Raw genomic sequence first — 20,887 nt, 5'->3', positions numbered from 1 at the left:
AACAAGATTTAAATCTACATAATGTTTGAATCATGGCGTTACTAAAGCCCCATCAATTTCAGTGGAACTTAGTGGCACTTAACTTTTTCCGGAGTGGGCCACAAACTTTTTCACAAGTTTGTATTCACCCTTACAGACACCATTTGTCAATTTACCTTTTTTTTGTTTTCTAGCTCCGGGTTTTCAAATTGGCAAAGTCCTGGCCGACGCTAAATATGCTGATCAAAATTATCGGCAACTCTGTGGGAGCTTTGGGAAATCTGACCTTGGTCCTGGCCATCATTGTCTTCATTTTTGCCGTGGTTGGCATGCAGCTGTTCGGCAAAAGCTACAAGGAATGTGTGTGCAAGATTGCAAAGGACTGTGAGCTTCCGCGCTGGCACATGAACGACTTTTTCCACTCTTTCTTGATCGTGTTCCGAGTCCTTTGTGGAGAATGGATAGAAACTATGTGGGACTGTATGGAAGTTGCTGGACAAGCCATGTGCCTTACAGTATTCATGATGGTTATGGTGATTGGAAATTTAGTGGTATGTAACTTTTTAAAAAAAATATTCTAGATCTATACTGAGTCTAGCAAATAGCGTGGACTGTTTCATCAAAGCTCTTAAAACACACCCATTTACAGGGGAGGCTTTTCAGATAATCAGTGAACAAAGTGATCAAAGTTTCATATTCATTTTAACACTAGAAACGATTGGCAATCGAAATCATAGTTACCAGCTTACCCCCCAAAAATTGTTTTTCTAGCATCCACTCTTCCTTCGCTTTATACACTTTGGGGCCAATATAAAACTTTGCAATGACCTTGAGTAGGAATTGGCAAACAGTATCACGTCAAGCTGTGCAGTCAGGAGAGGAGGAGAGCAGTGAATGGACTTGCTAGTAGGCAGTTTTGCTGGGAGAGATGTCAGCCCTTAATCATAGTCGCCTACAATATGCATGAATCCCTTCTGAATCTACAATGCTACGTTTATGTACCGGGCTGCAGGCCTTTATCTCAAACATGTTATTCCAGGGCAATACATAAACTGAGCAAAAATTAGGATCTTTTTCTCTCCCTCCCCTCCCTTTTGTTTAGGTACTGAATCTATTTTTGGCATTGCTGCTGAGCTCATTTAGTGCAGACAACCTTGCTGCCACAGATGATGACAACGAAATGAACAATCTCCAGATTGCTGTGGCAAGAATAGATAGAGGAGTAGACTACATGAAAAGAAAAATCCGAGAATACATCCAAAGGTCCTTCGTTAAAAAGCAAAAAGCTTTGGACGAAATCAAGCCCCTTGAGGAGCTAAATAAGAACAGCTGCATTTCTAACCATACTATTGAAATTGGTAAAGATCTGGATTATCTTAGGGATGTGAATGGAACCACAAGCGGCATAGGGACAGGGAGCAGTGTGGAAAAATACATCATTGATGAAAGTGATTACATGTCATTCATAAATAACCCAAGCCTGACTGTGACTGTGCCAATAGCTCTTGGAGAATCCGATTTTGAAAATTTAAATACAGAAGAGTTCAGCAGTGAATCAGATTTGGAAGAAAGCAAAGAGGTGAACCTTTAAATACTGCTAATCTACTTGATCTAGTAATAATAACAACGATCTATTTCTGTATTGCTTTTTAGGATTTAGCCAGGGTCAAATTAGAGGATTTTTATTATTATTTCATATAATTTATATCCCGCTTGGTTGCTTAAAAAAAAGAAAAACCTCCTTAAAGCCCTTCAAATGTAACAAAGAGCACCCATAATGACTTTTTGACATTCATTGCTGCTGTAAATTGAATCACATGGTTTCAGTCCTATCACAAGTTGATGTGTTTGTGCAATTTAAAAGCCTGCCGTTCAATTTTTGATCCAAGGACAACTTTCATACAAATGACAATATATAAAACATTTGATAAAAGTTAACAGGAACACTAGATACAGGTAGGTAGTCATGTTGGTTTGCCATAGTTGAAACAAAATTTAAAAATTCCTTCCAGTAGCACCTTAGAGACCAACTAAGTTTGTTGTTGGTATGAGCTTTCTTGTGCATGCATACTTCTTCAGATACTAAACACTAATAACCACTAATGAACTGTGAGCAGTCACCCAAGGCGTTTTGCAGACCTGAGTGTACTCTTGTATCAATGTTGTTGTTTTTCTCCACCTTTATTTTTTTCTTTAACAGAAGCTAAATTCTTCTAGCTCATCCGAAGGCAGCACTGTTGATATTGGACTTCCTGCCGAAGAACAACCGGAAGTAGAACCCGAGGAAGCAGCTGAACCTGAAGCTTGCTTTACAGAAGGTCAATATTCAGAATCTGAAATGTTTGTGTGGCTTCTGGTTAGCTTTCTTGCTAGAAGAGATGAGCTGTGATGGAATGTGAGCCATCTGTGGGGTGGCTAATGCTTTTTTGGTTCAGGGCCACATTCTCTCTTGGCCAACCATCCTAGGCAGGGGGTAGCGGGGCACATATTCCCGTGGTGTGTCCACTGGACATAGTCGCAGGCAGGCAGACATTTATATAAGCACCCGCCCACCCACACAAATTCAGCTGGTGCATGCAATGGCGCAAAATTGTTAGGTGTGCAAAATTTCAACACAGTGCTGCCTCAATACAACTGCGCACTTCTGTTGCTGGCTCTGCTGAAAATGGCTTCTCCATGCAAACCAGGAAGTGGCCTCTCCAGACAATGGAACAGCTCTTTTTTTCTTATTTCTGCAGCTGCAATCTCCTAGGTGATACAGACACAGTTAAATGTGCATGTGTATTCTGTCCATTTCTCTCCTTCCCACCCCACTTCCCCCACATGGTCTCAGATGCTGGCAACCCACACTATGTCACTGGATGTACGTAGATCATCTGAGGAGAGGGTTAACATTTGCTGATGCCACCACAATCATGGAATCCTACCCCCCCCCAAAAAAAACCTGCCTATGAGGCTAGACCATGCCCCCATATGGGGGGGGGGGTTAGCCACCCCTGTTCTACAGGAAATTAATATTCTTGCAGTAAGACCACAGCTTAATACAGTGGTATCTTGGTTTACAAACTTAATCTGTTCCAGAAGTCCGTTCTTAAACCAAAGCATTCTTAAACCAAGGCGTGCTTTCCCAAAGCAGTGGGGGACTCAATTTGCACTCAACACGAAGCGGAACATGTTCTGCTTCCAAGGCAAAGTTCAGAAACCAAAACACCTACTTCCGGGTTTGCAGCATCCTTAATCCAAGTTGTTCATTAACTAAGCTTTCCTCAAAGCAAGGTACCACTGTAATTCAGATGTCACAGTGGGATATGTGAAAGTAATTAATATTGGGAGGGTTTTCCTTCTGTCTCCTCAAAAATGTAATTTATTGTTTCAGGTTGTGTGAGAAGGTTCAAGTGCTGTGATGTTAGTGTAGAAGACGGGAGAGGAAAACAATGGTGGAATCTTAGAAAAACCTGTTTCCGAATTGTTGAGCACAACTGGTTTGAAACCTTCATTGTCTTTATGATTCTTCTTAGCAGTGGTGCGCTGGTAAGTGAAAACAGAAGAGACGTTAAAAATAAATGTTACTTTTTAAAAGAACAATTTTTTTTATTATTTTTGCATAGCAGGTGCACTACATCACATTTCCACTTTTAAAATTATGGAAACTGAATGATAATTTCACTTGTTGCTAGTTGTCGCTAGCACCCATGAAATATCTAATACAAGTGACAAATTCACTTTTGATTAAGACAGGACACAGAGAGAAAATATGTTACCTAATGGAAGTACAGGGCAAATAGGAAATAAGTTGTATTATTTAGACTTGCTGCAGCTCACTCATTCACTGGTGTATGATATTAGTCTCTGCTGTCTACAGTTTGTGTTTTATAAAGTAGGGAGGGGAAACAGCTTCAGAGATGTCTTGAAGATGGACTATTAAATATTATGAGAATTCCAATGTGGCCAAAAAATTGTACCGTGCTGCTTCTTTATATGAGGAAATCATTTGTGTTATAGAAATAGTAAGAATGGCAGGGGTGTATGGTGTTATCATTTATACCAGGGATAAAAGAGCGTCTCTAAAAGGGTTGCAAAAAGGTTTTTAAAATCAAAACTAGGAACAAAGTGAAAAGCAAGCCAATCTTCCAGTCTTTCTACCATAATAAACAATAACACTAAACATTTGGGAACAATTTGCAGGCCTTTGAAGACATATACATTGAACAGAGGAAGACTATAAAGATCATTCTAGAATATGCTGACAAGGTCTTCACCTACATTTTCATTCTCGAGATGCTTCTGAAGTGGGTAGCATATGGATATCAAACATACTTCACTAATGCCTGGTGTTGGCTGGATTTCCTGATTGTTGATGTATGTACCCTAAGTGTTTTATTTATATATATTTATATATATGTGTGTGTATATATATATATATACACAGGTGTGGAGTGCTCATGTTTTCTAGGGTGCCAGCCAGTTAGCATTGACTTTTTCAAAACTTATCCATACCACTTCAATTTCCCTTTCCCTTCCCCTCAAACAGCCTATCAACATTGTGAATGCACTGAGCATGCTCAGGACTCACTGGCCTTCCCTCCCCACCCCCAAAAATATTTTTGTGCTTTTCCTAATTTTGGGATTCCCCCCACCCCTCCGGCCTACTGATGCCTATCTCCTGTGTGTGGATTGTGCCATTTTGCATAGGGGTCCACTCTGAAATAGGGACGCAGGTGGCGCTGTGGGTTAAAGCCTCAGCGCCTAGGACTTGCCGATCAAAAGGTTGGCGGTTCGAATCCCTGCGGCGGGGTGCGCTCCCGCTGCTCGGTCCCAGCGCCTGCCAACCTAGCAGTTCGAAAGCACCTCCGGGTGCAAGTAGATAAATAGGGACCACTTACCAGCGGGAAGGTAAACAGCGTTTCCGTGTGCGGCTCTGGCTCGCCAGAGCAGCGATGTCACGCTGGCCATGTGACCCGGAAGTGTCTCCGGACAGCGCTGGCCCCTGGCCTCTTGAGTGAGATGGGCGCACAACCCCAGAGTCTGTCAAGACTGGCCCGTACGGGCAGGGGTACCTTTACCTTTACCTTTACCACTCTGAAAATGAGTTCACAATTAATATTAGATCCTTTGCTAATAATAATAATAATAATAATAATAATAATAATAATAATAACAACAACAACCATAAAAGATAAGCACATCACCCATTTTCCGCATGGTGGAAGAACAATCACTCTAATATTGCCTTGGAATAGGCCATTAGCATGTAGTGTATTGCTTTAAAACTTTAGAATGCATAACGTATTAGCATCGTATTTGCAAACTTCAGAGAGTTCTACTATTGTGGATTTCATATCAGTGGTAGCCAACGTGGTACTCTTCAGATATGGGCTAAAACTTACATCACCCTTGACCATTGGCCATTCTGGTTGGGCCTGATGAAAATAGTGGTCCTAAATAGGGGGGGGGGCAATACATTGGTTATCCCTATTCTACAGCAACACTTGGTGCTGACAAGTGCCATCAGCTATTATGATTACAAATCATAACATCTGGAATGCCCTTTTGCATTTTTTTTTTAAAAAAACCATTAAAATCTTGCATCATGAGAAAATGCAAATTAAATCTCAAAGAGAACAACATTTAAATTATATATTCACTTAAGAATATATACACATTGTGAAAAGTCAAACCAAACCTTTTTAAATAACGGATAATTCTCTCCAGTCTTACATATTTTACTGCAGAGAAAGATTTTCTGGGCTTTAACAATGAAATCGTGTTGCTGTATGGGACCCAACCTTGCTCCTCAGTGGTCCTCCCAAAATAGCCAGAATGTGTGTTTTTACCCCTTGTTGTATTGAAACATTCATTCTTAGCTGTACTACGCGCTGTTACACATTTCCAGAGTCAAGTGAGAAACCCATTTTGACCACTGCAACCCATTCGCCCAACTTTCATATGGTGAGCTAATGTATGAATTAAAGGTCCAAAGTTGGCACAGGATGTACTGGATGATGTGCTTTTGATTGTTTATAGGCCTGTGATTCCTTCAGACTCCACAGTCCTGAATCTACAAAGCCTTATAGCATAATATGATGCAAAGTGGCAATTTTTCTTTTTCTTAATTTTTTTTAACAGGTATCATTGGTTAGCTTAACAGCAAATGCACTGGGTTACTCAGAACTTGGAGCCATCAAATCCCTTAGGACGCTGAGAGCTCTGAGACCTTTACGGGCCTTGTCAAGATTTGAAGGGATGAGGGTAAGATGAAATGAGAGAAAAGTCTGCCAGACATAAAACGCATGCCTAAATGTAAGGAATGTTCTGTGCATGCCTTTGTGAGGAATGACATAACCATTCAGAAATGCTGCCCTTTCATTTTATTGCACATTTATCGGTAATAGATAAGCAGAAAGCTTCATTAGCAAACCTTAACCCTTTATTCAGTACCACGCATAAGCTGTGTGCATTTATATTACTTTACTTTCTAGCCGATTTGAGGAGTTTGTCGGATTTGCTAATAGTGATTTGAAAGGTGAGTTGATGCTGTGTCATTTTGTTTCTGATAAATTAAATATTTTTTACTTCATTATCTAGTTTACACAGCTTGTTGAAAGGGTGTGCTGCTTTCATAAATTCAGATCTGTAAACTCTCTTGTTAGTTAAATTAACGGAGAATTAATTTATTCCCACTGAAATTAATGGCTTCAGTTTAGAATTTCATTCAGTAGGTCAAATTTGATTACTATCAGGTCTCCATATAGGTCTCTGTCCCTCTCTCTTTCCCTCTCTCAGTTTTTGACAATGAACTACTTAAACCTAGTGGCATACAAGGACAACTAGTAATCATACCATGTAGACAACTCAGTAAGATTTAATTTTTTTATGGTCTCACTGATTGGACTAAACTTGCTTACATGACTAATTTAACCAGACAACTCAATGGATTATTTTTCTTTCTTTTTCACAATAGCTAATAATTTCCAAAACAGTTAAAGTAATTCCAGCAATCCCCCAGCATTATCTACACAAATCATGCAGTGTTACATGTTTTCTTTCTGGGGTAAGTCAGGACCACTGCTTAACATTTATCTTGGAAAAGTTCCTTACCGCACTATACCCCTGTTTTCTTCTGTTCCTTAAAGTTACTGGATGAATTTGTGCCTGTGTTGAAGTCACCAGCAAAACTCCAAAGACTTCTGTTAAAAACATTCATTTACACTCCCTATACAACCTGATCAAAACTGCATGTTGTTCAAACCTGTTATTTTTAGAGAATGCTTTTTTTTGCCACTTCATGGAAACATAAGAGGAAACAGCTTTTGAATAATGATAAAAGAAAACCTTTCTAGTGAGATGGGCAGCCAATAACAGAACATGCTGTCTAATTAGTCATGAGATGTAAAAGCCACATCAGTACCATGAAACAAAATTCTGAATGCTGGAGCTCAGTTCCTCAAATGGTATCCATCAGGTTGCATATATTTTCTTCAAAATTTATAAGAAGAAATATTATAAATTGAAACTGACTCGATACATGAATTTCAGGTGCATCTAACCACCCCTTAATTTCAACAAATCCTTTTAAACAAGAAATTCATGAATTGAGAAGTCAGCAGTGGAATAGGGTAAGAGCTGGTCAATTGCTGTAGTGTTCACGAACATTCATTCAGTTTTTTAACTGATTGTTTGGTTTATCCATGTTCATACTTCTTTTTATTTACTATTCATGAACATTCTTGCAAATATGTTTTTGTTGGCACAAATGTTTGGGGAACTGTTGTCCTTTGTACTCATTCCTAAGTAATCTACAAGAATAGCAATGCTGCTAAATGTTCATGTAATATGAGTACCAAGAATATGGCGACCTGAAAATAAATAAATTTCAAAACACATCTGGTTCATATGAATAAGGAATATGATTATACTAGGTTTCATTTTTCCATTCACAATCTCCGTTGCAACTTTTCTCTTTAATGATATTTAAAAGGAACCAAGGAGTCGTGTACACAACAGTGTCAGTTTTTCACAATTTCCTGTGCATTTTCTCCCACTTAAAGGGTGTCTGTCATTAAGCCAAAGAACAAAATAAGCAACATGTGGCTGACAATTCAAAGTCAATTATAAACAGATTAAATGGATTAAGGGCACAAACAACTTGAACAGTAAACATTATCTGTCCAAAGCACTTGGCCCAAATTTAGAAAGAGCTCTATACACTCACAGAAATCAGTGTGTCTGTTAATGAATGATTCGTGAACAGGAAAAAAAAAATCCCAGACATAAAACCTGACCAGCTCTCAAAGGAGTCACTGAACTGCACTCTTTTGAGACAGTTTTCATTTCAGCAACTTCATTTTGTGGGGACATGGCACAGGCAGGACAGGATTGGGACATGGCAAAGGCAGAGAAATGATGAATGAAAATCATTAATGCCTCCTTGCTTTCTTCCATGATAACTGCAGCACTGAACTAGTGCCAATGCAGTGCTTCCATATAGAGACAGAAGATTACAAGCAAGTCATTCTGACATTGCAAATGAGTCATGGGCACCAGGTTTTCTTCTTAGTCTACTGGATGTTCTGCAGAAAGTGTAAATCTGGATTAAATGGGGGGGGAGACATTTGAGCAGATATTTTGATGCTATGTTGAAGAAACCTGCATTCATGATCAGTAGAGGGCTACCTCGGAAGTCGAACAGAATCCGTTCCGGAAGTCCGTTTGACTTCCAAAATGTTCAGAAACCAAGGTGCGGCTTCCGATTGGCTGCATTCCTCCAGCCAATCAGAAGCCACAGACGTCTCATCGGATGTTTGGCTTCCAAAGAACGTTCGCAAACTGGAACACTCACTTCTGAGTTTGGGGCGTTTGGGAGCCAAAACGTTCGACTTGCAAGGCGTTCGGGATCCAAGGTATGACTGTACTGACCCCACAATAAACAGCTGTCTCAAAGCACCCTGGGCCCAATAGCATGCTTCACAAAATTTGTTATAATATCTTTATATGTTTGGCATTGCTAATCTTCCACAGGGACTCCAAAGCTTCTCCAGTAGAATCTGCTATTGGTCTTCTGGGACTACCATTCTCAGCATGACTCAAATAATACCAGGTTTTTCTGACAAGCTGTGTTCAGAGTCTGGTGCTGAACTGGGAACTCATGACCTCTGACTGAAGCAGCCAAAGAGCCAAATGGGGTTAGAGGCTACTTTGGAGTGAAAGATGACAAGCACTGCATCTCGATTTGAGGATAATTTAGAGAGATGAAAACTGTTACAGAATTAAGGGCCAGTCTTGTGAGGGGAAGAAGGCATCATAAACAAGACCTTTAATTAACCGCTTTGTAGTCTAGTTGGCGATAAAAAATACTGTTCAAATTTAAATGAAACTGAGGTCAAGCATCAACCGTCTTTTTTTTTTTAATGTGTTATTTAAGAAATGGTTTTGTTTAATTGACTGGTGGAATGGACCACACCAAATTTTAAAGCAGCTTGCAAAAAAAAAATCCCCATGAAATCAGAACCTAAAATTCTGACCTGTTGTTCTTACCTATCAAGTTTGGGTTTTCACATATTTGTATCATTATATTTAAATGTGGAGCTTTAAATTAACTTCATATGATTTCTCTGTTCGAAAATTGGTAAAATTATTCCTATGCGGAAGAAAAATCCAAGACCTAAGGAGAACGTAAGTCTGTGAAGTATAACAACTATTTTAACATGCACAACAGGGACAGGGGAATTATTTATCAAAGTAAACGTTTAAAAAATGCAAGACTGTTGTGTTATTGTGAGAACTGTTTAAATATATTCAAAAGTAAATTTAAACCATCCTAACTCCACAGAGGTGCTGGAAGGCAAAGTAAATAATCGCTTTTATGTGAATCTGTCTCAGATTGGAAGCTATATTCTAATCTCAGTGCACGTAGATCAATGCTTATAACTACATGCAAAGTGAGATTTGAATATACCCATTGCTTTATATTTACCATTTTTAAAACTCCCTGTAATGTAATGATCTTGCAGTAGTTCAAAATATGTAAAGCATGTGTTTATGTGTAAAGTCACTGAAAGAGAGCATGTTACGCCGTGCTTGATGTATTTTTCTTAGAGCAGTAAAGCGGAAAAGGAGTTTTTAAAAATTAATCCACCTTGCAGTTTTAGTTTTGCATGTCTTATGCACATTTCTGGCTGATTGCTTTAAAGTGATATCATATTTCAAATTTCCAGTCCAGTTTCCAAGGCAGCAACATTAAAAGCAAATTGGTATCTCAAACTTTATGCTGTACAATTCAGAAGATATGCTTTAAAATGCCTCTTTGCAGTAATAACTCTTTTTACAATTGACAGAATCAGAAACATGTTTTCCGTTTCTCCAGGTCTAATTATTGAATTATCTTTGCGTAGCCAATTTATTTTTATGAGTGAGGTGGACAGCTAATTCCTTCTTCAATCCTTCTGCAATAATTAATTACTTTTCACAGCTTGATTGTTTCACACAGCTTTCACCCCTAGATTGTTTCATTCTATAAGGCCAGAAATAATGACAAGAGAGAAACATTAACAAAGGCTAAGATCAATGGGTTGGAGTCAAAGGTGGCGTTCTGGTCATGGAAGGGTTATTCAAACTCCACAGTAGAGTGCTATGTAAGAAAGGTGAAACCAAGACTGAAATACACCAGGAATGGCTAATTTATGGCTCTCTAAATGTTGATGGACTCCAGCTCCCATCATCCTTGACTTTTGACCATGCTGGTTGGACCTGATGGGAGTTGGAGTCCAGCAGCACTGCAGGGCCAGAACTTCCCCACCCCTGCCAACACATTTGTTCTGAAATGATGAGCATTTCAAGTGAATTTTGTTAAGGCTGAAGAAAAATTCATATACTTGAGATTTAACCAGTTCTGTGACTTTATTTATATCAAACTGTCTCCTTGTGAGAAAGAAAAGAGAATAAACAAACATTCAGCTCCAAAATATCCCCTGACCAAAAGCCCTCTAAATGCCAAGCATTATGTTCCACCATAATGCGATGATTCAATCGCCATGCCAACTCCTCCCTTTCCCCTGATTTTTACTGCCATGCAAACTACCTGTACTGTAACCTTCCAATTTACATGTTGGGGTTCCACCTTATAGGGCAAAACTTTATCCTGAAAGGAGAACCTGCAGCAGAATACTGTAGTGTGAAATGCTCCTGCTCAGGCTTTCAGCCAGCTATTCCCCCTTCCAGGATACTCTATTCCACTCACCACAGTTTTATTATTATTATTATTATTATTATTATTATTATTATTATTATTATTAATACCCCACCCATCTGGCTGGGTTTCCCCAGCCACTCTGGGCGGCTTCCAACAGAACACTAAAATACAATAACCTATTAAACATTAAAAGCTTCCCTAAACAGGGCTGCCTTCAGATGTCTTCTAAAAGTTTGGTAATTGTTTTTCTCTTTGAGGGCGTTCCACAGGGCGGGCGCCACTACCGAGAAGTTTTCCATTTCCTTCCAACATTCTGTGTCCACTGAGCATGCTCAGTCTTCAATACACTCTCAGGGGCCCCCTCCTTTTATAGTTTTTCCCTAAATAATTTCCTACTTCTGCTAACCTTGCCCCCCCCCCCACAAAAAATATATTGTGTGTGGATGGTGCTGTTTTGCCTATGTAAGGATAGGCACTTGGGGAATGAGCTTGCTATTAGTATATCAGGTTTTATTTAACCATCCGCTAGGCAAGATGGCCCCATAGTCACTTGAGTTCCCCACAGCGCTGCTCAAGGTTTCGGCTGTCGCATTAGAAGGCAGGGCCTGCCTTCGAGAGCACTCATCCTTCATTCCCTATGGCCGCTGCCAGCTGCACAACTTAAACGCTTTAAATATAGTAGCTGGGGTACAGCAAAAAGAGCCTAGAATGCTGTTTCCACAATAACCACAGCATGCGGCTATATGGGAAGTGGTGTTGAGAGAAGGGGGCATGATCTAACCCTGAACGCTTTTGAGAGAAAGGAAACCTTGCTGCACCGTAGTTAGCCAGGCTTGAAGCAAAATCATTTTGAAGCACTGCCACACACAACTTTCTAAGTTGGGAAAGGAGCTTTCTAAGCAGCTGTGTGTGCTCCAAGGACACCCCCCCCCCGAAGTTCATAACTTGTGTTTGGACTGGGTTCTGAGGGCCTGCTCTGGTTGTTCCTTGGTATTTTTACAGTCAGCAAGGCTTTGCAAAAACCGCAACACAGTTTGCGCATCACATTGTGGTCAAACCATTGTTGAAATGAACCATGGCTTGTGTATAACGAGCTAATGCAGGCTGCTAAAACCACAAGTGTTTCTCCTCTTCTGCTGCCAGGAAACAAAGCCTAGGCAGGGTTGCAATCAATCCTGGGCTCACGGTGGTTTGTTTCTCTCTAAAGAAACTGCAAGTGGTAACCAAGGATTGTTTCTGGCAAGCTTGTTTCCCAGCACCGCACCAGAACACTGCACATTTGCAGCAAACTGTGGTTTTATTTTAACGATGGTTTAACGAGACTTGCAAACCAGGCCTCTAGTGCTCACTCCTCTGAAGGTGACTGATGCTGGGAACATGCATTTAAAAACTTACTAATTGTAAACAAAGCGCATATCTCCCTGATCCAGTTACAGGCTTTTTCTGCATGCGTATCCCTCCCTGGATATGAAGCCACAAAGGTCCTGCTTGTGTAGTTCTGCTGCTCAATCCATCGATCTATGGATTGTGGACTGTGCATGAAGAGCCCTCTTGGGGAAAAAGTTAAATCCCATCAATTAGAAAAATGATGGTGGTCAGGAACCCTCTCTCTCTTTCTCTGCCAAAGACCCGATCAGTAGGATTTGGGTTTTTGGAGAGGGTTCCTCAAATAAAGTTGTGGTTGTTCTGTGCCTACATGTTGGAGTACAGCCATGCTAATTAATGCTGAAAAGGAAGTATATTCCACATTTAAATATTAATAACCTCTCCACCGTCCCCATCCCCCCCAAAACAGTATAGCAGTTTTGGGGAGGAAAGAAAGCTTGGGTTGGATCTATAGGTGCCATTCTGTTTCTAGAAGGTCCTTTGAGCCAACAGGGGCTCCCAGTAACATAAGGTGGAGAGTGAACAATCACAGATTCCTCCAGTCCACCCCCTTGGACCCCCGGAGCAGATATCTAGGGGACTGCAGAGGGAGTGACCTTTCCACGAGTGGAACTCCACTCAAGGGATCTTAGGCTCGTTAACATCTTAGGTTTCTTGATAGCATTCTTCCCAGTCATGTTTTATTAGATAAACTTACAGATGTATTGTAAGTCAATAAAGTAAGGTGTTTCTTCATTTAGTCAAGGAGTCCAATGTGTTTAAATTTTTTTGATACTTTCATTAAACACCTAGCTATAAGGACATACGAATTTTTCATTTATTCATTTTCAAACAAAATGTTTAAACTGAAAATAGATTGATTTTCTCAATAAAGACTGGAGCTTGAAATAAACTATGTGATTATTTAAATAAGCACATATTGCAAAACTGTCTGGCTTTCTTCTGCAAAGAAATTAATCTTTGTAATAATAATGCATGGTTAACTGTACAAGATATATATATACTAATCTTGACTAATTCTCTTTGATAACATTATTGACATTTTGTGTTTTTAGTTTTAAAGAAATTATACAATCATTTCAGTTTATATTTTGATTTTCTGTATTAGTATTTTAACATATATCTCTTTTTTTACAGAGATCAACAATCTTCATGTTACTATTATCAGGTTTTTTTAGTTTTTACTTTTATTTAAGTATTTTAGTTTTCTCATCTTTGATGTTGTTGCATATGTGAAAGTTTTCTTTAAAATAGGGACTCTGTTGCAATCAAAATTGTGATTAGCAATTTAATAATTCACTCTAAAAAATAAAATAAAACAGAAAAATTATGCATTGGTGCAACAGAGTGATTATGTTATTGCTGTAAGTATTCTTATACTCTTTTTTCCCCTCCTCTATTTGTGTATTAGGTGGTTGTGAATGCCCTTCTAGGAGCGATTCCATCCATCATGAACGTGCTTCTCGTTTGTCTTATATTCTGGCTAATTTTCAGCATCATGGGAGTAAACTTGTTTGCTGGCAAGTTCTACCACTGCATTAATACCACAACTGGTGACATGTTCACAATCGAAGAAGTTTTCAATCAGAGTCAGTGTATGGAGCTCATACAAAGAAATGAATCTGCCAGATGGAAAAACGTGAAAGTTAACTTTGATAATGTGGGATTTGGGTATCTTTCTTTACTGCAAGTAGTAAGTGAACACTCTTTACAGACTACTTCTTGTTTACTTAATGTACAATAAAAAGTTGGTTCAGCTATTTTGTCACTTACAGTCTGATCAGGCTCATAGGAATTTCCACGAATTCAGTGGTAAGAGGGTCATGGAATCACTGTAGACTGCCAGAATATAAAATGAAGGTAGCCTAAAATGTTACTTTGAGGCTGTGGGACTAGGTCTCGGGACATCCAGTTTCACCTTCTGGGCGCTCATTAGCTATTTGCCATCTCTCAAACTAACCTACCTCACAGTGAGCATAAAAGTGGAAAAGACGCACACACCATCTTCAGCTCCTTGGAGGAAAGTGATATATTTATGATATGATATGATATGATATGATATGATGTCTGTTCAGAAGTCAGTCCCATTTAGTATAGAATTGTAGACCCTCCCAGGGGCATAGCGTGGGTTGCCAGTGCCCAGAGCCATTTGCGTCACCCAGAAGATCACAGCTGCCGAGATAAGAAAAGAAGAGTTGTCCTGTTGTCTGGAGAGGTCACTTCCTGGTTTGCATGGGGAAGCCGTTTTCAATGAAGCCCAGCAACAGAAGTACGCAGCTGTACTGAGGCAGCACCTGGTGTTGAAATTTTGTGTCCCTAACCATTTAGCATCCAAGGCAATCACCCCTTTGCCCTCCGCACGCTATGCCTCTTATTCTGCATAGCCTTACCCAGGGTTTTATTTCTTGGTCAAGCTACAAGGTGATGCTCAAGTATGCTACTAAAGGATCTTAGGAAACTTCTTTCATAGAGAGAGTTGACATGCATAATTCTCCTAGTCATTTATTTAGATTAGTGCTTTTTAGCTGGGATCATCTGAACAAGGACTATAAGTATAAATGCTAGTGGCACTGGTTGAGAATAAAAATTGTACTTGAATTTTTGTGAAATCAGTGAATATGGTTGGATAGTATATAACAAGAAGCTGACATTTCTTTAAAAAACACCAATCCTTTAAGTATAGTTCTTTAAGGTAAAGGTAAAGGGGACCCCTGACCATTAGGTCCAGTCCTGACAGACTCTGGGGTTGCGGTGCTCATCTCGCTTTATTGGCTGGCGTACAGCTTCCGGGTCATGTGACCAGCATGACTAAGCCACTTCTGGTGAACCAGAGCAGTGCACGGAAATGCCGTTTACCTTCCTGCCGGAGTGGTACCTATTTATCTACTTGCACTTTGACGTGCTTTCGAACTGCTAGGTTGGCAGGAGCAGGGACCGAGCAATGGGAGCTCACCCTGTCACGTGGATTCGAACCTCTGAGCTTCTGATCGGCAAGTCCTAGGCTCTGTGGTTTAACCCACAGCGCCACCCGCGTCCCAAGTATAGTTCTTTAGAGTGTTGTAATTGCTCACCAACCTACAATAAATAAATAAATGGGGCATCTGGATTTCCTTCTTTGGTAGCATGGACTCTTCTGCATTAGAACGGGCAGTGGGCATGTAGGTGAGAATAATTATTCCACTGACAGGGGAGTCAGTCCCATTGAACACTGTGAGTGGAATCCAGCATGGCGCTAAGGAAATCGTTCTATCCCTGCAAGGATTTCTGCTTGCACAATGAAACGTTCTCCTCCTCTGTTAATTAACATGCATAATAAGCAGGGGTGTCAACTTGAATAAAATATTTGAAGTGGGGCAGTTAAGCCCCACTCTGCATCACTGATCACAAGACGCAATGCACGCACACAATTTCAATGCCAATGCCCATCAACTTGGGGGGGGCAGCCCCCTCAAATATGTTATGGAGGGATGAAAGGACCTCATCCTCTAGGAGTTTGCTCCTATGATAATAAGTATCATTGTAGTAGAAATGCAGGGGGGGGGGGTTAAGTTCTTTATGAGCCTGTTATATCTTAGGATACATTAAAGTACCCTATTTCCATATTGCCAAAGGTATCATCTTTTGTACCTGTGCTTTGTATAATGAACTGAAATACTGAAACCTTTGTTTGCTTCTGAATTTTCTTAACTGTATCAGCTGGAGCAGGACTAAGTTAGGCCTCCTTGAAATTAGTGGGACTTAAGCCAAGTCATGACCATCATGCCAATTTGATTTAGTTGGGACCAATTTTATTTCATGGGGAACGAAGCTTAACAAATTTACATCACAATCCTATGCATGTCCACTCAGAATGCGTTCCATAGAGTCAATTGGGCTTATTCCCATTGGAGGCATGATTGCTTGTCAGCGAGTCTCTTTGAACTTAACGGAACTTATTTTTGACTAGTATAGGATTCAACTGCATGGCAGAATCAAGCCCACTGAAAGCTTGAACAGCTCCCCCTTTATAGCATATGTATATGTGGAGCATTTCCTATTGGTAACTCTGGTACAAGACATTGAGCACGGCTGTGAGTTCAGAGTTTTATGTTTAAAATATTTTCTTGACACAGGCTACATTTAAAGGATGGATGGACATTATGTATGCAGCGATTGATTCAAGAAATGTAAGTACTTTGCATTCTTTGCCGCACAAAGACTCTAGGATTCTGCTGATGAAATGCGCTTGAGGATAACATTAATGTGAACATGGATTATGTTCAAATTAAATAGCACCCTAACTGGTTTGTGTTCCTTTATACTTTGCTGCAAGCTGCCCAGAGTGGCTGGGGTAACCCAGGCAGATGGGCAGGGTACAAGAAGTTTATTATCATTATTATTATTATTAAAGATGGGTGGGGTAGAAGAAATACCATCATCATCGTAACATAAAGAATTCCAGGCATGCTGACCATTAAAGTGAAGATATAGCATTGCTATGGGACTCTCCGGAAGTGCTTTTGCATTGTGCTTTTATGATCATTTGTACTTATGGTGGTGGCTGTACACAATCCTGCACCTGTTTCATACCACAAACGGTGGGGCATCTGGCAGCATTGTATTGCTTTTGTTGTGTTGGAGTGCAAGAGTGCCCCTCCAGATGGCAATAGTGCAGTAACATTGAGGAAGCATCGCAGAACTAATAAGGTGTGTTGGTGCCCCCGTATAAATTCGTCACTAATGCTCTATTAGTACATCATTGACATGTTCAGTTATACACCTGCCAAAACACACACATTCACACATCTGGAGGGGTCCAGAGTTGTCTTGATGCCAACTTGCAAGCTTTTTAAAAATAAACTATCTTGAGGTTTCACAATCATTTCGCTTACTTTGTAGGTAGAACAGCAGCCTAAGTATGAAGACAACCTTTATATGTACCTTTACTTTGTTATCTTCATAATCTTTGGGTCATTCTTCACCCTGAATCTATTCATTGGCGTCATCATTGATAACTTCAATCAGCAAAAAAAGAAGATAAGTATTTTACCTGTGTTACCTTTAAAGCTCACATCATAAACTCTGGCTAAATCATGTGAACCGATTAAATGAAATAGTTGCTCTGACTTTTAAAGGGAAAAGTGGAGAGACCTATACATATTCATGGCCGTTTGGGAGAGAACCTTACCTTGCAAAACATTGAAGAGCTACAATGTTTGGTCATTGGAAAGAAGTTCCTGCAAGGTGGTCTAGTGGTTGACCACACCTCCTCTCAGAATGCAGGGGCAGTTAAGGTTTATATTGGGGGTGGGTAATCTGTGCTCCTTCAGATGTTGCTGGACTACAAATCCCATCACCCCAACCATTAGCTGTGCTACCTGGGATACATATGGAAAGCCACAATTTCCCTACCTCTGTTCTACATAAAATTTTCCATTCTTACTGAATTGAGCCTAAATTAAAATTCTTATTCTACAATCAGTAAATGGGCACAACTGTTTAAAGGGTATCACCTTTTACCAGCATCACTGGAAAATTTGGAAGAACCTCATTGTAAAAAACAATTAAGCCCAATATTTGTTTTTCTTTTGATTATGAATATGGAATAAATGCAAGTAAGTGTATATAGGCCATCTATGAGAATGTGGTTATAACCATTTTTCATGTTATGCCCTTACTTTGGAGGTCAAGATATCTTTATGACAGAAGAACAGAAAAAGTACTACAATGCAATGAAAAAGTTGGGGTCTAAAAAGCCTCAAAAGCCTATTCCTAGACCAGGGGTAAGTGAGACTATTCTAGATTGAAAGATTCATTTTAAAAACAGCAAATGAGAAGTGAGTTTAAGCTTTCTGTAAATTGGAGAGGGCAATCAATATTTGAATACATTTAAGTGAGTTTGTTTTTCTTGGTTTGGGGTGTGCATGTTGTTGTTGTTTAGTCGTTTAGTTGTGTCTGACCCTTCATGACCCCATGGACCAGAGCCTGCCAGGCACTCCACTGCCTCCTGCAGTTTGGCCAAACTCATTTTGGTAGCTTCGAGAACACTGCCCAAGCATCTCGTCCTCTGTCATCCCCTTCTCCTTGTGCCCTCAATCTTTCCCAACATTGGGCATGCATATGTGCAAACTATTTGTACTTCTAAAGACATCTGAAGGTAGTCCTGTACTGAAAAGTTTTTGTGTGATGTTTCGCTATGTTTTTATTGTGTGTGTCTATATCTATATATGTTATTAATTAAGTTGTAATCTAGCAGTTTGCACACCAGAGCCTTAACTGATTTAATATCTCTTCTTTATATCTCAGAACAAATATCAAGGCATGGTCTTTGATTTTGTGACAAGACAAGTATTTGACATCAGTATTATGATTCTCATCTGCCTTAATATGATCACCATGATGGTCGAAACAGATGACCAAAGTAAAGAAATGGAAGATATTCTGTACCGGATTAATCTGATCTTCATAGTCCTTTTCACTGGAGAATGTGTCTTGAAACTAATTTCCCTGCGCTATTATTATTTCACCATTGGATGGAACATTTTTGATTTTGTGGTTGTCATCCTCTCCATTGTAGGTAAGGCCCGTTCTAAACAAACCAAGGCAGATGTCAAAAGTATATTAAGGTGCTTCAAATTTTGCTTTATTTCTTTCACTGTTTTCAGTTGCTCAGCCACATTGATTCCTAGTTGCATCTTCTGTAATTGTGTCATATGGATCACAATCGTTTCTGAATATGTTTGACAAATGTGCAAAAAAAGATTTACCTGTCTCTGTGATGATACAGGTAGCTTGTATCCATTTCATCCAATGAGGGAAATTCCAGACAGGTTAAAATCTCAAATTGCTAGATCTCAGTGAGCAGGATTTTCCTCTCCTTTCTGTCTTGGCCCCCTCACTGTTCAGTAAAGACTGGCACTCTTACGCCCACCAATATATTTGGTTAGAAAGTCCCTGTATATTTATCTTCCCACTTTGGAGACTGTGCATCTCCCCTTGCCCCAGGTTTCTTTCTTAGGAAAACATCCCCAAAAGATGGTGAGTCACATATTCCACTTTTGGGAGTCCTCCTGTGGGCCAAAATCATTCCAACACAGGGGGGTTTTCCTCACCCTGTTTTTATTTTTAGTAGCATGGTAAGCATATTTGGTTAAGCACATTGGAAGGGTGGGTGAGAAACAAAAATCACACAAGCTGCTTAAAACAACAACAACGAGGATATGTTTTCTAAGTTCATTCTTACACTTAATCTACAAACCAATACTCCCCAAAAGGCTATGAATTGCAAGCTCTTAAAGAAATGATGAAAAGGAAAATGTTTTTGATGAATGCCCCATTTGCTTCTATATGTGGGAAGCGGGACTGACCCAAGACCTTCTGTTGCTTGAAGCAAAGGTGAAAATAGCAACCACTACCACCCCCCCCCCCACTATGTAAAGAAGTTCACTAGAGTAACAGCTGATTCTTATGGCAACACTGGACATGGGGCAATGTTTTGCACTAAACCTGAGGGCAATAGCCTAGCCTATGAGGGTGGAGAACAGGCTGCCTGTACTGGTGTACTGAGGGGGGCAGGGTGAGCGCACTGGGTACCATTTGGGGAAAGGGTGCCATCGCGGCCGCCCCCCCAGGATGTGTGCCAGGCACGTGCCCTCCAGGAACGCTCACCAGCCCTGCCCCTGCCTGTTCTCCACTCCGGGGACTGCAGCATGTTGCTCTGCCACTGGCTGCCTGACACACATATGGTAGCTTTGTCCACCAATACCTATTGCCACTCCTCATTTTGCAGCATCTGCTGCTGAGGTGGCCAACTCATTCAGCCTACTAGTTAGGGCCAGATCTAGTGGGGATGCAGCAACCCATCCAGCTCAGCTGTCAGGGGGGAACCAAGAAGTTGCTAAGTTGGGTGGAAACAGCCGCCATCCTCCTTTAATGTCAGCCCAGCAGGCTTGCCTGCTCCATAGGGCAGGAGCCTCGGCCTTGTTTATTGCCTTGATAAGGTATGTTTCTGTTGGTTATCACTGCGTTCTAGTATCCAAAGTGCCTTTGTTCCATTTCTGACATCTGCATAAGCCAACTATTGCCTAATGTGTTATATTTAAATTGGTTACTCCCAGATGCGCTGCTTGATTTAGATTTCAGATAACAATAGGTTAAGATGAATGAAACTAGAAAGGCTTAGATGACATAATTTTCTATGTGTTAGATAAAATATAATAGTTGACTTCTAGCATTCTTGAGTTGTTACTGCACACTGCCATAAAGTCGGAAACTTGGCAGTTTACAGCCCATTCCTATGCATATTTACTTAGAAATAAGGGTTGCTTTGTTCAATGAGATTTACTTCTGAGTCAT

The 20,887-nt window shown here is 40.1% G+C and overlaps 1 protein-coding gene across 4 annotated transcripts in view; it reads left to right on the top strand.

Annotated features, from left to right (window-relative positions):
* Positions 1 to 20,887, top strand: part of LOC310827295 (sodium channel protein type 1 subunit alpha) — a 103,082-nt gene that overhangs the window by 78,865 nt on the left and 3,330 nt on the right. For all 4 annotated transcript variants that reach the window (XM_083703103.1, XM_083703101.1, XM_083703102.1 and 1 more), the window contains exons 16-26: positions 174 to 530; positions 1,082 to 1,558; positions 2,180 to 2,297; positions 3,356 to 3,510; positions 4,165 to 4,338; positions 6,106 to 6,228; positions 13,965 to 14,246; positions 16,666 to 16,723; positions 17,436 to 17,569; positions 18,211 to 18,315; positions 18,839 to 19,109. In XM_083703103.1, coding sequence (XP_083559229.1) covers positions 174 to 530; positions 1,082 to 1,558; positions 2,180 to 2,297; positions 3,356 to 3,510; positions 4,165 to 4,338; positions 6,106 to 6,228; positions 13,965 to 14,246; positions 16,666 to 16,723; positions 17,436 to 17,569; positions 18,211 to 18,315; positions 18,839 to 19,109 — 2,254 coding nt within the window. The remainder of the gene's footprint in view (positions 1 to 173; positions 531 to 1,081; positions 1,559 to 2,179; positions 2,298 to 3,355; positions 3,511 to 4,164; positions 4,339 to 6,105; positions 6,229 to 13,964; positions 14,247 to 16,665; positions 16,724 to 17,435; positions 17,570 to 18,210; positions 18,316 to 18,838; positions 19,110 to 20,887) is intronic.

Source organism: Podarcis gaigeae, assembly GCF_964106915.1.
Source record: "Podarcis gaigeae genome assembly, chromosome: 1".
NCBI lineage: Eukaryota > Metazoa > Chordata > Lepidosauria > Squamata > Lacertidae > Podarcis > Podarcis gaigeae.
The sequence above is the reverse complement of the archived record's forward strand: the minus strand, read 5'-3'. Positions and strand labels throughout refer to the sequence as shown.